General features: G+C 56.9%; 1 protein-coding gene across 19 annotated transcripts in view; it reads right to left on the bottom strand.

Moving 5' to 3' along the window:
- Positions 1 to 2,022: 2,022 nt before the first annotated feature.
- ADAMTSL2 (ADAMTS like 2) overlaps positions 2,023 to 12,828 on the bottom strand; it is a 29,984-nt gene continuing 19,178 nt past the window's right edge. For 18 of the 19 annotated variants that reach the window (XM_075519501.1, XM_075519481.1, XM_075519483.1 and 15 more), the window contains 7 exons: positions 12,023 to 12,149; positions 9,567 to 9,780; positions 7,256 to 7,411; positions 5,813 to 5,983; positions 5,511 to 5,687; positions 4,197 to 4,341; positions 2,023 to 2,926 (listed from right to left, as the gene is read on the bottom strand). In XM_075519501.1, coding sequence (XP_075375616.1) covers positions 2,808 to 2,926; positions 4,197 to 4,341; positions 5,511 to 5,687; positions 5,813 to 5,983; positions 7,256 to 7,411; positions 9,567 to 9,780; positions 12,023 to 12,149 — 1,109 coding nt within the window. In that variant the 3' untranslated portion in view covers positions 2,023 to 2,807. The remainder of the gene's footprint in view (positions 2,927 to 4,196; positions 4,342 to 5,510; positions 5,688 to 5,812; positions 5,984 to 7,255; positions 7,412 to 9,566; positions 9,781 to 12,022; positions 12,150 to 12,828) is intronic. The other variant, XM_075519494.1, reaches the window with a different exon arrangement.

Genomic DNA, 12,828 nt, shown 5'->3' with positions numbered 1-12,828 from the left:
GGTTATTATTAACCCTGGGCAAATAACCCAGGGTTAGGGTAACTCTCAGGGTTAGGATGGCCGGTGGGTACACAGCCTGTCCCTGCCCCTGGAGCCCCCGGAGCGGCCCCACAGCCCCCCTGATGGAGATGGGCTTGGGCGGGGGGTTGCAAACCCATTGCATTACCTGGCCATGGAAATAACACACGGTGTGGTTTCGGATGGAGGAATATACCTGTAGCCACCCCTCTCCGACTAAGGAGTGTCCCCGCTCCGAATAATGCCGTACACGGTTTCTAATCGAGGGCTCTGCGTGCTGGGTGAGCAAGAGCGTGACCATGTATGTGCCCACCCCTCCCTGCATGCACATTTTAACATGCATTTGGGGTTTTTTTTTCATTTAAAAAAAAGGCCATGACATCTTCTCTCCATCCAGGAATGTGTCAAAACCCTTTAGATTTAGGCAAAGCCACCTCTTGCATTTTTCACCATGCCATTTCCCATGGCTGGGCAGCCTGGCCAGGGCTGCGGCACCGGCTCTGCCCCAGCTCCGCCGGCCACGGTGGATCCGGCCAGGGCTGCGCTGGCAGAGCAGCAGGCGTGGAGCCGGCCGCCGAGCGCGTCCCTCTGGGCTAAACGTGCTGCAAAGGAGCCGTTTGGTTAATTCAGTGCTTTGGGAGGAGGAATCGCTCATCGCAGCGGTGCCTCTGTGGGGACTCTCATGCTTTGGTTTCTCCTGGCTGTCTTGATTCCTCCCCTCCAACCCTGCAATACTCACGGTTCGTCTGACAAAACACCCTCTTTCTCCTGGATTGTGCATTATTCAGGTTAAAAGCGTTGCGCTGGACTCGGGGACGGCTGGCTCAGCCGCCGCGGAGGACGGACTGGCTGCAAAGAGACTCTAATGGCCTCAGCGCTGTGCTCTGGGTCAGCTTTCCTTCTTAAAGATGTGATGGGAAGAAAAAGCCGTCGCTTCAGCCCCATCGGCTCACAAACACTGTTTGCAGCCTAGCTGGATATTTTACTTTTAACCGCGAGGGCTTTTAATTCCACAGGAAATCTTTTGAAGTACAAGTCAGTCTTTGCAAATGAGTATCTTTGACTTTCTCGGGGGGTTCTGTTTGGGGCGGGGGGGCTGGGTTTGGTTTCATACATGTTTAATATTCTGGGCTTGGTCCCTGCGGTGCCACGTCCCGGGAGCACGATGCCTCTGCTCCGGGGGGACGGCATCCACTGCGGCCACGCTGCTGTGTGTAGCTCTTACCGGGGTTTGTTTCAATGCATCGAGCCCTCCTCTTCTTTGCATCTCTTGTGATCGTACTTCTCTCGCCAGCCTTCCTTTCTTCTTTTTTTTTTTCCATTTTTCCTTCCCGTGTAGCTTGGAAACGAAGCAAACGGTTGGTTGATCACCCTCACCTGGTGATCTGTTGTACAGAACTTTGGGAATCACAGAGGGGGGAAAAAAAACCCCAAAACAAAAAAGAAAAAAAAAAAAAAAGAAATAAACTACTTTGACATGGGTTTTGAGGCTGGCCTTTTCGTCCCTGCATCTTCAAAGACAGGGTGGCGTTTGCAAAGCTTTCACCCAGGTGCAGGGGTTTCCCTGCTGCTGAGGGGAGCGATGCAGCAGTAACTGGGGTGCACGCACCAGTACGGGGGATGCTAAAGAGCCTTTGGCCCGGCCTCGGCGAATCACGCCCGCAGAAACACGGAGCAATGACCGCCCTTGGGAGCATGGAAAGGCCCTTTTCTTGCTGGCACCGTACCAAACCTCTTTCCTTGCAAGCTCCTGAGAAGCTTCAGGGCTGCAGTTCCTAAAGCCACACACGTAACCCCAAAGGGCCCCTAACCCAGGGCAACCATCCCAAAATCCCCGGCTGCCCCCCTGCTGGGACTGTTCCTTGCATCACTGTCCAAGCATCCGCGATTCCCAGACTTGGAGCTGCTCTGCCCTCCCCAGGCACCAGCAAGTTCATAGCCCCAACTCCAGTGTTCCCAGCACACGGGGCAAACGCCCACTACAAACTGGAGAATAAAACGAGATACCACCATAAATATGACAACTTTATTAAAATATACATATGAGTACAAATTAATGATTATATGGATAAAGTTCACTGTCTGTAAACAAATATATTAAAAAAGAGCACGTCTTTTTTGTGATATAAAGTGCAGTTATGTTTCCATATTATATACAATATGTCAGCATTACGGGGGGGTTGTAAGGACTATGGAACTAACATTTGATTATAAGATAAAATTCTCTGAAAAAGTATACACCTACATATTACAAAAAAAGGGCTTGGGCTTGAGTTCATTTAGTAAACGAAAATCAGCTTCCCACCACGTTAAACGCAGCCAACGAGAGAGCGCAGGTCTCGGGGATAAATTAGGAGAGAGGCACTAACCCCCTTTGCGAAGGGAAACTTGCACTTCACAGAGTTCACGCCTTCCCATCGTCAGCCCCAAACTTGCATTAGAGGAAAGAAACCAAAGGACAAGACCTTGTGAAACACGGGCACGTGTCTGCAGTTCGGGGGAATCAAATATACACGACTTTATGTACAGCTCCGATAACGAGGGCTCCCAATGCACAGCGGTAACGGCTTTGCAACCGAGCCACGCCGGCACCGTTCCTCTACACGGGAGAGGGACAAGGAGAGTAGTTCTGCGTCGGTGGGGGGGGGGGGGAAACAACTCAACCCCAAAGCATCCTTAACACCAGTCTGTGGGATGTGTAGCGCTTACTAAATGGTATACAGAGCCCTTGCTAAGGGAGGCGCAGCCCGGGGTGCCGGCCCGGCGCGTGCCGCGGGCGCTGCCGGGCACTAGGAGTGGGGCGCGCGGCAGGAGCGGCAGCAGGCTTTGCTGTAGTACCAGTGGCTGCACAGGTTGACTTTGATGGCCAAAGCGCAGTTGGTTCCTGCTTGGTCCTGGCAGCTGTCGTCTGGGGGAGAGAAGGCAAAAGGCACCCATGTGGAAAAGAAAAAGAAAATAAACCCTTGCAAGCTCACGAGCTCATTTTTCCCCCCGTACGCAGCCTGCCCTAAACACCACGGGCTGTGCAACGCATCACCCCGGCTGCAACTGCCACCTCCCCGATATCTGGCAGAGCATCCCCTGGAAAACACCATGGAGCTTCTCCATAAATATCATTGTCAACCTAAGCAACGGCATGAGAAGGCCGACCCGTTTCATCACACCTAGCCTGGCCTGGGGAGTCTTATTTGGTCCCAGCCCCAAAACTCAAGCTCTTGCCTGCGAAACGGAGCTGCCCAGGGATTGCTGGAGCCCCCAAGGGAGCCTGGCACTGAGCTGCCCCCAAGCCAAGGGCCTCCCACGGTAGGGCACAGGGTGACCCAACACACTCGCAATTCCTGCCCCAAAAAGGCGACGTGAGAAAGGGAACAGGAATCCAGCAGCATTACAGCAGGAGTTTGGGGCAAGTAAGCTGCTGGAGAGAGGGAGCAGGGCAGAAACCACTGTGAAGCTCTTCCAGCTCCCTTCAGAGCACTATGTTGCTTCAAACCCATAGGATTTACAGTTATATATATATATTTTGCTTAAAATCCATAGGACGCATGAAACCAGGCTGCTCCTAGGGCAGGCAGCTTGCTACAAGGGGGCACCTTGCAAGCACCGTGCCGCATCCCGGACCCTGCCGGAAAGGCCAGCCAAGGGCACCCAGCGGGTCCAGAGCCGAGCCAGGAGCCAGCCCCAAATCTGTCTCCCATTTTCATGCTTTTCTCCCACACCGTCCTTATTCCCAAATCCTATTAAAGAATTAGAACGGCGTGTTCACTAAAGATCATAGGGGCTTTGAGCCAGCAGACGAGTCAGATAATGAGATAGTTACAAATCCTGCAGGACATTTGGAGACCAAAAATCATTAAAATAATGGCACAGACAAAACTTCCTAGACATTAGCTGGAATCACACAGAAGCAGCACTCGAGTCAGCTCTCCAAAGCTCCCTTTTATCTTAAGGTCAGAGCATGCTTCTTTTAACTCTCCCCTTAATTTAACGGGGTTACCTCCAGAATAGCCAGTCCATGGTGCCCCATTACTTGGGCACAGAGGGAGAGCTGTTCCCTTTACGTCCTCCCTGGGATGACTATCAAATTGGGGGTTGGTGGAAGCTAAGATGCCAGGCGGTGCTGCTTGGGGGGGATCGGGGAAAAATAAAGCCTAAGGGGTGCTGCCGGCGGTGGGGCTCACCTGGGGGCTCCGTGGGGCAGGGCTGCAGGTCGCAGGTCTGTTTGCCCACCGGCTTCACCAGTGGGTCGCAGCCCCGGACGATGTCTTTCCCTTGGTAGCACTTCACGTCCCGCATCCTCACGCCGATGCCGCAGGTTTTCGTGCACTGGGGAACAGAGAGAGGGGATGAGGCAAGACCCTGATGTCGCAGGGGTCTGTGCTAAGCCAGAACCTGCTAAAAAAAAATTTTTAAAAAATGTTTGCTGAAGATGTCAGGGCAGGGGGGTGAACTCTTCCCCTGGCTGAACGTCTCAGCCCTGCACCGCTGGCCTCTTGCTCCATCTTTGCTGCCAGCAAGATCAGCCGCCTGCAGCAGCCTCTGCCCAGGGACACGCGGATGCGCTCCCATCCCCTGGCACTGCGATCCTCCCTCCTCCTGCTGCCCTTTGCAAAGGGCCATGAACGAGCTGGCCCAGTCCATACGCTGCTCCGTGGCACCAGGGTGGCTGCAGCCCCCCGAGGCCGCGGGACCCTTCACCAGCACCCCAGGCGTGGGTTCGCAGAGCCGCTGCTGGGCCCGGCGCTCGCTGCCTGCTGCCCTTTGGATGCCTCGTCAGGCTGGGATTACGGCAGGGCTGCTTTGGCTAATTATAGGCTGCAACGACGGTTTGCAAGACTAAACAAAACGAGGCGCCTGGAGCACGGACGAGGAGGGCTGCACAGGGAGGGCTTGCAGGGCACCGGCCGCAGCCCTTCACAGCTCCTCGCCCACACTCGCTGGGCTCATCCCCACAGCCACCCAGCCCTGGCTGCCTTTGCAGACCATGCAGGGTGCTGGGGCAAACTGAATCCCCAACCTCTGCATCCCCAACCTCTGCATCCCCAACCTCTGCATCCCCAACCTCTGCATCCCCAACCTCTGCATCCCCGGGGCAGTCATCCCGCAGGCTCCATGCACACCCCACCAGCAGCTGCAGGGTAAGGGGGGAAGAAGGGAGAAAGAAAAAAAAAAAAAAGAGAAAGTAAAAAAGCCAAAGCTGACCCCAAACACCTCCTCTCATTCCTCTTCTCCCTGAGCACAGCCAGTCCCGATTGCACCGTGGCACGGCAGGCGCTCTGCCCCGAGCTGCTGGTGCAGTGAAAGGGCCCCCCCGGGTGCTCCCTTGGGACGGCAGCCTGCAGAGCTTCGCCCATCTCCTTGGGTTATTTTGCAGGTGGTGTGGCCCTCGGTACGAGGGGAGGGGGCACCACAGGCTCAGGGCAAGCGCGTGTTGAAGGAAGGGTATTTTCCCCCCACAGATCCCCCAAGCTGCCCTCGGGCCCCTCCCCGCTCACCTCCGACCAGGGGGTCGTGTACCATTTGAAGCACGGCCGCTCAAAGCACGTCGTCTCCTCCACGGGCTTTTTGGTGACGTCGCAGTCGGCGGGGTTGCGGGTCTTGATCTTGCCGTTGACGATCTCCAGGCAGAGCACGATCCTCTTCTTCACGCCCCGGCCGCACGTGGTGTTGCACTGCGGGGGCACAAGCGTGGCCGGCTGAGACCCACGCACCCCCGTCCAACCCCACTGCACAGCACCCCTTCTCCATTGCCCCCCAAACCCAAGCACCCCCCGGCCCGGGGGGGGGCTGCACTTACCCGCTCCCAGTCCTGCGCCAGCCAGTGCGAGGGGCAGTTCTTGTCCCCGCAGGGGTGGATGGCCAGCGGCTTCGTCTCCAGGTTGCACTGCGACTCCGGCACCACCCGCCCGTCGCTGGTTTTGCAGTACACGTGCCGGATCATCCTGCCCTGCCCGCAGCCGCCGCTGCACTGAAACCACAGCGGGCAGAGCGGGCAGTCAGCGGCGGGGAAGGCAGCATGGCTCCGGCTCCATCCCCATCCCCATCCCCATCCCCACCCCCGCAACGGGGACCGAGATGCCTCCGTGGGGCTCAGCTGCCTTCCCAACCCCACCTTCCCCAAATCACGGAGGGATCCTTGGGGGTCAGCTTAAAATAGCTGCAGGGAAGCTCAGCGCATCTTTCCCTGGGCAGCCCTGCTGCAGCCAACCCATCCTGCAGCCCCATCACGCTGGTGCTGAGCAAACTCAGCATCTCCTCGGGCCGGGCAGCAGGGGAAGCACCATGAGCAGGAAACCCCGGGGTGGCTCTCGAAGAGGTCAAGGCAAAGGGGACCAAGCAAGTGGCTGCAAATATTCCTCCCCCCCACAAAGGGCCAGGCAAGCACTGCCCTGAGTGCCGGCGGAGACAGCGAGTGCTCCCCGGCTCTTTTGCGGCCGCTCTTGCAGAGACGTACGGTGTTTCACAGCACCGCTGCTGCCATGGAAACTACTTATTTTTAGCTGATGCTAATGTATCAAAACCTGGGTAAAAATAGCTTGGGATGGCTTGGGATGGAGGGGGTCTCTGTAGCAGGATTGTGCAGGAAGGGAAGGGAGGGGGGAGAAGAAAAGGGAAAAGGTTCAGGGGAAAAAAAAGATGGGAAAAGGTTTGGGGGGGAAAAAAAAGGGAAAAGGTTCATTTTCTGGGCATGGAGCAGCATTGTCAAGGTACGCAGTGCAGCAGACAGACCGGGATTTTGACACCCACTAGGGCCCTCAGCCAGGTCTCTCGGGGTTTAACCCCGCCGGCACCCCGTCCCAGGGAGCCGCGGGACCCCCGGGATGCTGGATCACCCCCAGTGCCGGAGCCCGTCCCGCAGCTCATCCCTGCCCTGCGCAAGGAGGAGCCTTGCGAAGAGGAGAGCTCAGTGCCCACAAACGCCATCGGACCCCAGTGCTGCCACGGGCACAGAGCCGGGGCGGCCGGTCAGGGTGACCCAGGGCGGCCGCGCTGGCGGGCAAGTCCTGGTGACGAGACGGAGACTTGAGGTGACGTGGGGACTAGGAAAGCCCAAGCGGCCAAATCGTGTGGAGGTCGGCTCCGGGTGCGGGCTGGCTGCGGGTCTGTCGGAGCTGGGAGCTGCTGGGGAGGATGAGTCTGACCCCAAAACTCCCAGCACCGGAGACACAAGCAAGGCTGCAAGCAGGGCCAGCCGCAACAGGTCACGACGGCCACTCAGCCAGCCACCCCAGGGTCTCACCGGTCCCCAGTCGGAGACGGTCCACTGCCGGTCGCAGGGTGGTCCGGTGCAGTTCTTCTCGGCCAGGGGCCGGGCGCTGGCATCGCACAGCTTCTCGTCCTCCGAGCAGCGGATGTCCCGCGTCACCACGCTCCGCTCTCCGCACCGGGCTGAGCACTGCCGGGAGGGGACGGAGGGGACAGCGTCAGCAGGAGCTCCTGCTTTCTGGTTTGTTTGGGTTTTTTCTTTTTCTTTTTTTTTTTTTTTCACATTTTTAACATGAAACTCTAAAACCACACACCGACAATGCATAGGTGACTGTCTGTAAAACAATCAGTAGCAAAGCCACCCCTCTTCCTCAAAACCCCTCAACAGCTTCAGCAGTTGGGTTAAGGTGCTGGAGGGCTGTATCCTGCCCGGGTGCTGTGCAAGCTCTCCGCCGGGCGATGCCAGAAGGTGAAAACCCAAGGCACCAAAAATACCTGATCAGGGCTGAAAAGTTTTAGCTGGCACTTCAAGACGGGGTGAGATCTCCCTCGCCTCCTTCCCAGGAACAGCCAGCTCCTTTCCACCTCTTTGGAGAATGTTTTCCCCAAGCCGCACAACTGAGATTTTTATGCTGTGGATAAATTTGGCACCGCGCAGCCCCGTGACATTATTTAGAACTGGATTTGAGTTACTACAGTCTCACATACACACATTTGCTCCGTGCATAACGTAAAGCAGGGAAAAGTGTCAACAGCACAGCGCTCAGACGCACCGCGCTGATATGTTAATCCTCAGATCCCTGAAATGTGCCTTTTTTTTAATGCCTATTTCCCCAGCCAACTTGGCACCCTGCTTCAGATGGGATCCAAATGAGATTAGCTTTGCTGCTGGCTAAGAACAAACTACTCCAGGACTGTCTCAAGCAATCTGTCCCTGACACATGCTGGAGGAGAATACGGATTTCTGTAAAATAAGCCACTCTGGTTTGCTACGCCAGTCAAAATAACGCGCCAGCACGTGCACTGGGAGCGCCTCTCTACCCAGCTGGGAAAGTCAAAACATCCTGCAACACCAGGGAACACACCAGCCCCTCCATCGGCTCGAGGGAAACGACTCACCCCAGCCTGAAGAGGAAAAGAGACATTTAAATTATGACCAAGAAGCGTTTTGGGAGCCTCCCAGGAGGAAGAGTCCGATCCCTTGTGGTTTAAACCGTGGGGCAGGTTCGCACCCGCAGACGGCTTGGCTCGGAGCTGTCTGCTCTTGCTTAGAAGGCGTCTGGGCTTGATTTGGGAGCAGGAACGACATTTGCTCCTTTGCAGAGAGTCAACGAGCGTGCAGGCTCCGGGGCACAAATGCCACCCTCCACACGCAGCCATCACCATGGCGGGGGGCTGGCGGTGGCACCCCGGGCGAGCTTGGAGACGGGTGCAGACCCGAAGTCTCACTCTGCCCACGCACGCCTGCTTCCAGAAGATATTGAAGAGGCAGGGCTGTTTTCTAGCAATGCATGGGGGCATGCTTATACCCCTCCACGTGTTTTATACGTTCACTGCCAGCCATGCCGGGTCCCCCTCCCTGCACCACGAGCGTCAACCCAGCGCAACACCGGTGGCAGCCAGGGGACCGGCTCCCGAGCCACCCAAGCTCGGAGGCCAGCCCTGGCTCCCCGAGGAAGCGGCACTGGTTTGGTCGTTTCCACGGATTTATGTTCACAAGTGACATGCCAGAGCGCTGGCCGCGCCTGGAAATGATTTCAGGGGCACAAATCCTTTCACAGGTTTTCCCGAGCAAACCGACGAGCTAAAGCAAGAGCAGCACCGCACTGCGCCGCCCCAAAGCACCTCCCAGCTGCTTTAGGGATCTGCTTAAGGCACAGCTAGGAAAAGGTTTAATTCTCCATGTGGTGCAGTGAAATTGGGAGGTGAGGAAGGGAAGTTCATGGGAACGTAATTCACGTGTGAGGTGGGATCTCCTCCCTGCCGCGTTGTACTGCGGGGCAAAGAGGCTGCCGAGCAAGTAGTGATGGGAGGATCCCAGCTGCGGGCTCCTGCCCTATCTCAGCGGGCAATGCCAGCACCTTGCATGTGGTCAAAGACCCCATGAGTGAGCGATGGTGGTGACCTCCCCCTCCTGGAGGGAACCCAAGGCTTCATTTTAGGGGGGGGGGGGGGGGTGGAAATTACTGGTATATGTTGGTTCACATGCAACGGCTGCAGCCAGTGTCCTACAAGGCAGAGTCTCTGATGGCCACAAATGAGTTTCAGTCGGAAAAGGCATGGAAAAGTGCAGGCACGTGTGCTCGCCCTCAGCGCTGCCAGGCCAGCAGTCCCTGGGGACCTACCTCGGACCACTCCGACATCTCCCACTGGGGCCCGCAGGCTGGGTTCTTGCAGACCTTGCGCTCGTCCGGCCGGGTGATGTCAGCAGACTCGCAGAGGTCACTGTAAACGGAGCTGTCGAACCCCGGCGAGATCATCTTCCAGCAGCGGACGATGCGGAACTGGTAGCCCTCCCCGCAGGTACGGGAGCACTCGCTCCAGCTGCTTGTCTCCCACCTGCGGAGGCAAGAGAGGCCGTCACGCCGGGCACGGCTGGACCTGGGCTGGAGCATCCCACGGGAAAACCCTGCCTGCTCGCGGCTGGAGGGAGACAGCTGCAATCGGGATGAGCTCTAGTCAGGCTGCCAGCGTGCCAGAGGTTTTCCCACGAGATGGGATGTATTAACGGGCAGTGGTTTCACCCAGCAGACCCGAGTTCATGCCCGCAGCAGCGGATGCTAAAATCAGATTGACAAGAGGAAGAAGGTGCCGGCGCGGTGCGGCACGGACCGGTGCGCTCGCCGCTCAGCGTTCGTCACCCGCAGGCTGCACGCTCCCGGCTGCAACCCCGCGTGTGCCAGCACGTTTCTCTGCCATGCTTTTTGCCCACACTTGACCGCTCTTTTTTTTCCCTGATCAGCTAAAGGACGGAGAGGACGCGACCATCCATCGCCTTGCAAATTCCAGCAATAATGTCACACAAAGCTGTTTGTGCCCCAGCGGGACAGACGTTCGCGTACCACCATCAGTCTGACTCTGCTAACCTCACGCGATGGGCTGGAAGAGCCGGGATGTGGTCTGAGACCCTGCCTGCCCCTTACTGTCCCCTGCCACTACTGTCCTGACATTGCAAGAGGAGGGTAGCTTGTAAACCAAGGGAAAAGACATAAAATTTCAATATTTTTACAGTACGGTAACATTATAATAATTCTGAATTAAAGAATAATCTAAAAAAAAAATGTAAAAAACTAAACGAATCAGAAATCACAATTCCTCTGGACATGCAGCTGCCCCACGCACCCCCAGGGCCACCCGCTGCCGCCGCTCTCCGAGCGGGAGAGCCACATCCCCCGGCTGCACGCCAGCCCCGTGCCCCGCGTGGGGCTCCAGGCACAACAAGCAGCGGCAGGGAGACGTCGCGCATTTAGAGGCGCCACCTAAACTCGGAAGAGAGATGAAACCAAGGTCTCTCCCATCCAGGTAAGGCAAAATTCTCTTGGCTCCTTCTGTTGGAAAGGCTTTGCCAGCCCAAGCAGCATCCCGTCTGCCCGAGCGCTAGCGAACGCGCCCGGCTGCCCCATCAGAGTTCCTGGCAGCTCCTTGGTTTCCCCACCGCCGAGCTGTAATCACCGGTAAATCACAGAGCAGCTCTTCTCTCTCGCAGTGCAAGCCCATGGAGCTGGAACAGCACAACTATAAGGAGGGGCAGCTTTATAAAAGACCAGTGGGATAATCTAAGCATGAAAATAGCCCTAATACTCGTGCTAAAAAATTATAAAGTTAATGCAAATAGAGATTAAAGTTCCCATGGTGTCTACAGGGCAGGTATGTTCCCAGCAGTAGCACCATCCACCTCCCCACACTCTTCTTGCCTCAATTACAGCCCGCCCTGGCTTTCAGCCTTAATGTGCAAGGCTCAACAAGATCTTACACTGCAAAGGGCACGTATTTTCCTCCCCCGTCCTCCTTCACAATTACCCAAGGTGAAAGCAAGCACTCTCCAGGGAGCAGGTGCCATACCTGGTCCCTGGCATCACTCTAGTCTTGCTTTGCACTGTTCACGAGTGACACCATTCCAGGGCAAGCACCAGATCGCTTTACTTCTCCCTCTGCCCTGTCCGTAGTCTGACACCACCGCAAGTCCTCCTCCCTTCGACAGACACCCGTCTGTCCTGCTCATAACTGCTGTTACTTGCAAACCTTCCAACAGGCACGTCCCGCCTTACAAACCAGCAGCGGAGCTGCCCCGAGCCGTACGGCCTGGCTCTGGACTGCAGCCACGCTTCTCGGATAAAGAGCTGGATCAGACGGGAAACCTTCTGCAGGACTTCCAGCACGGGTCCCCCTCTGCACCAGCTCTTGCAACCCTCAGCGATGTTCAGGATGCTGAAGGGACCAGAGGGCTGGATCCGTGGCACAGTTTGCAAGCCCGGCCCCCCCGCCCAATTCACGCACACGTTCCTCCACGCGCTGGCCAGGGCAGGATACTGCCTGTGTTGTTAGAAGCCGGGCTTGCCGGGAGCCACAGACGTAAACTCTGTCAGGATTTATGGAAGTTTTAACCTGGCAGCTTGAGCTAAAGCACTCAGGACAGTCTTGCTGGGTCCCGGTGCAGCCTGGGCAGATGCAGCTGGGGGAGGAGGGACAGGGGTGCTATGGGCCATCCCTGCTATGGGCCATCCCCCCAAATCCACACCGACCCCCCCCTCAAATATTTTCCACGGCGGAGCCCCCCAGGAGCACCCTGTCGAGGTGGTACCTTGGCTGGCACTCTCTCCCAGCACAGAACTCATGGACGGGCTCGGGACGGGTCATGGCATCACAGTACGTATCATCCACTTCGATCCCATCATAGCGAACACACATAGCATATGTGGACATCACTCCTAGTTTCAAAGAGAATACATACACACAACAGAGGATGCTTGGTGATTTTGACATCCAAACTCTTCTCTTTTTTTTTGTTTTGGGTTTTTTGTTTTTTTTTTTTTTGAGCTGCATTTTCCAAAACTTCCTCCCGATGGAAAGCAGCAAGCTGGACTTTCTGGCCCACGGGGTGGACGCTGCCGGGAGGGGAGGATCGCAGCGGCCACCCAGCCAAGGCGGGCAGCACGGCTGAGTTTGGCTGGCTCCGAAGGCGGGCACGGCCACCCCTGCCAGGGCTTGCCACCAAGATCAATATATGACTAACACATTTTTATAGGAAACGCTCAGGGCAACGAGTCTGCTCGGCAGCTCCCTCTGCCTCGCAGCCATCAGCTCCCACCCTGCCGGGCTCGTGGGTGGAGGCGACAGAAAACGGTCCCCAACCCGCTCCATCCACCCACTCTCTCTATATGCATTACACCCCGTTTGTGCCCCGTTGTCCCCCAGATGCACCCAGCACTCCGGGCCAAGGAAGGGCTCCCGGGGGCTTTGCAAGGAGGCACCTGCCCCTCCTGTTCCCCCACCGAAAGCGCAGGCAGCCAGTGTCGTCAGACCGAGACCTTTTCCCCCGCAGCCTGCCGTGCCAGAGTAAATGTTGTGAAGTCCATTCTGGGACCTGGCTGGGGACCAGGAGGCTGC

Source organism: Mycteria americana, chromosome 17 (assembly GCF_035582795.1).
Source record: "Mycteria americana isolate JAX WOST 10 ecotype Jacksonville Zoo and Gardens chromosome 17, USCA_MyAme_1.0, whole genome shotgun sequence".
Lineage (NCBI taxonomy): Eukaryota > Metazoa > Chordata > Aves > Ciconiiformes > Ciconiidae > Mycteria > Mycteria americana.
The sequence above is the reverse complement of the archived record's forward strand: the minus strand, read 5'-3'. Positions and strand labels throughout refer to the sequence as shown.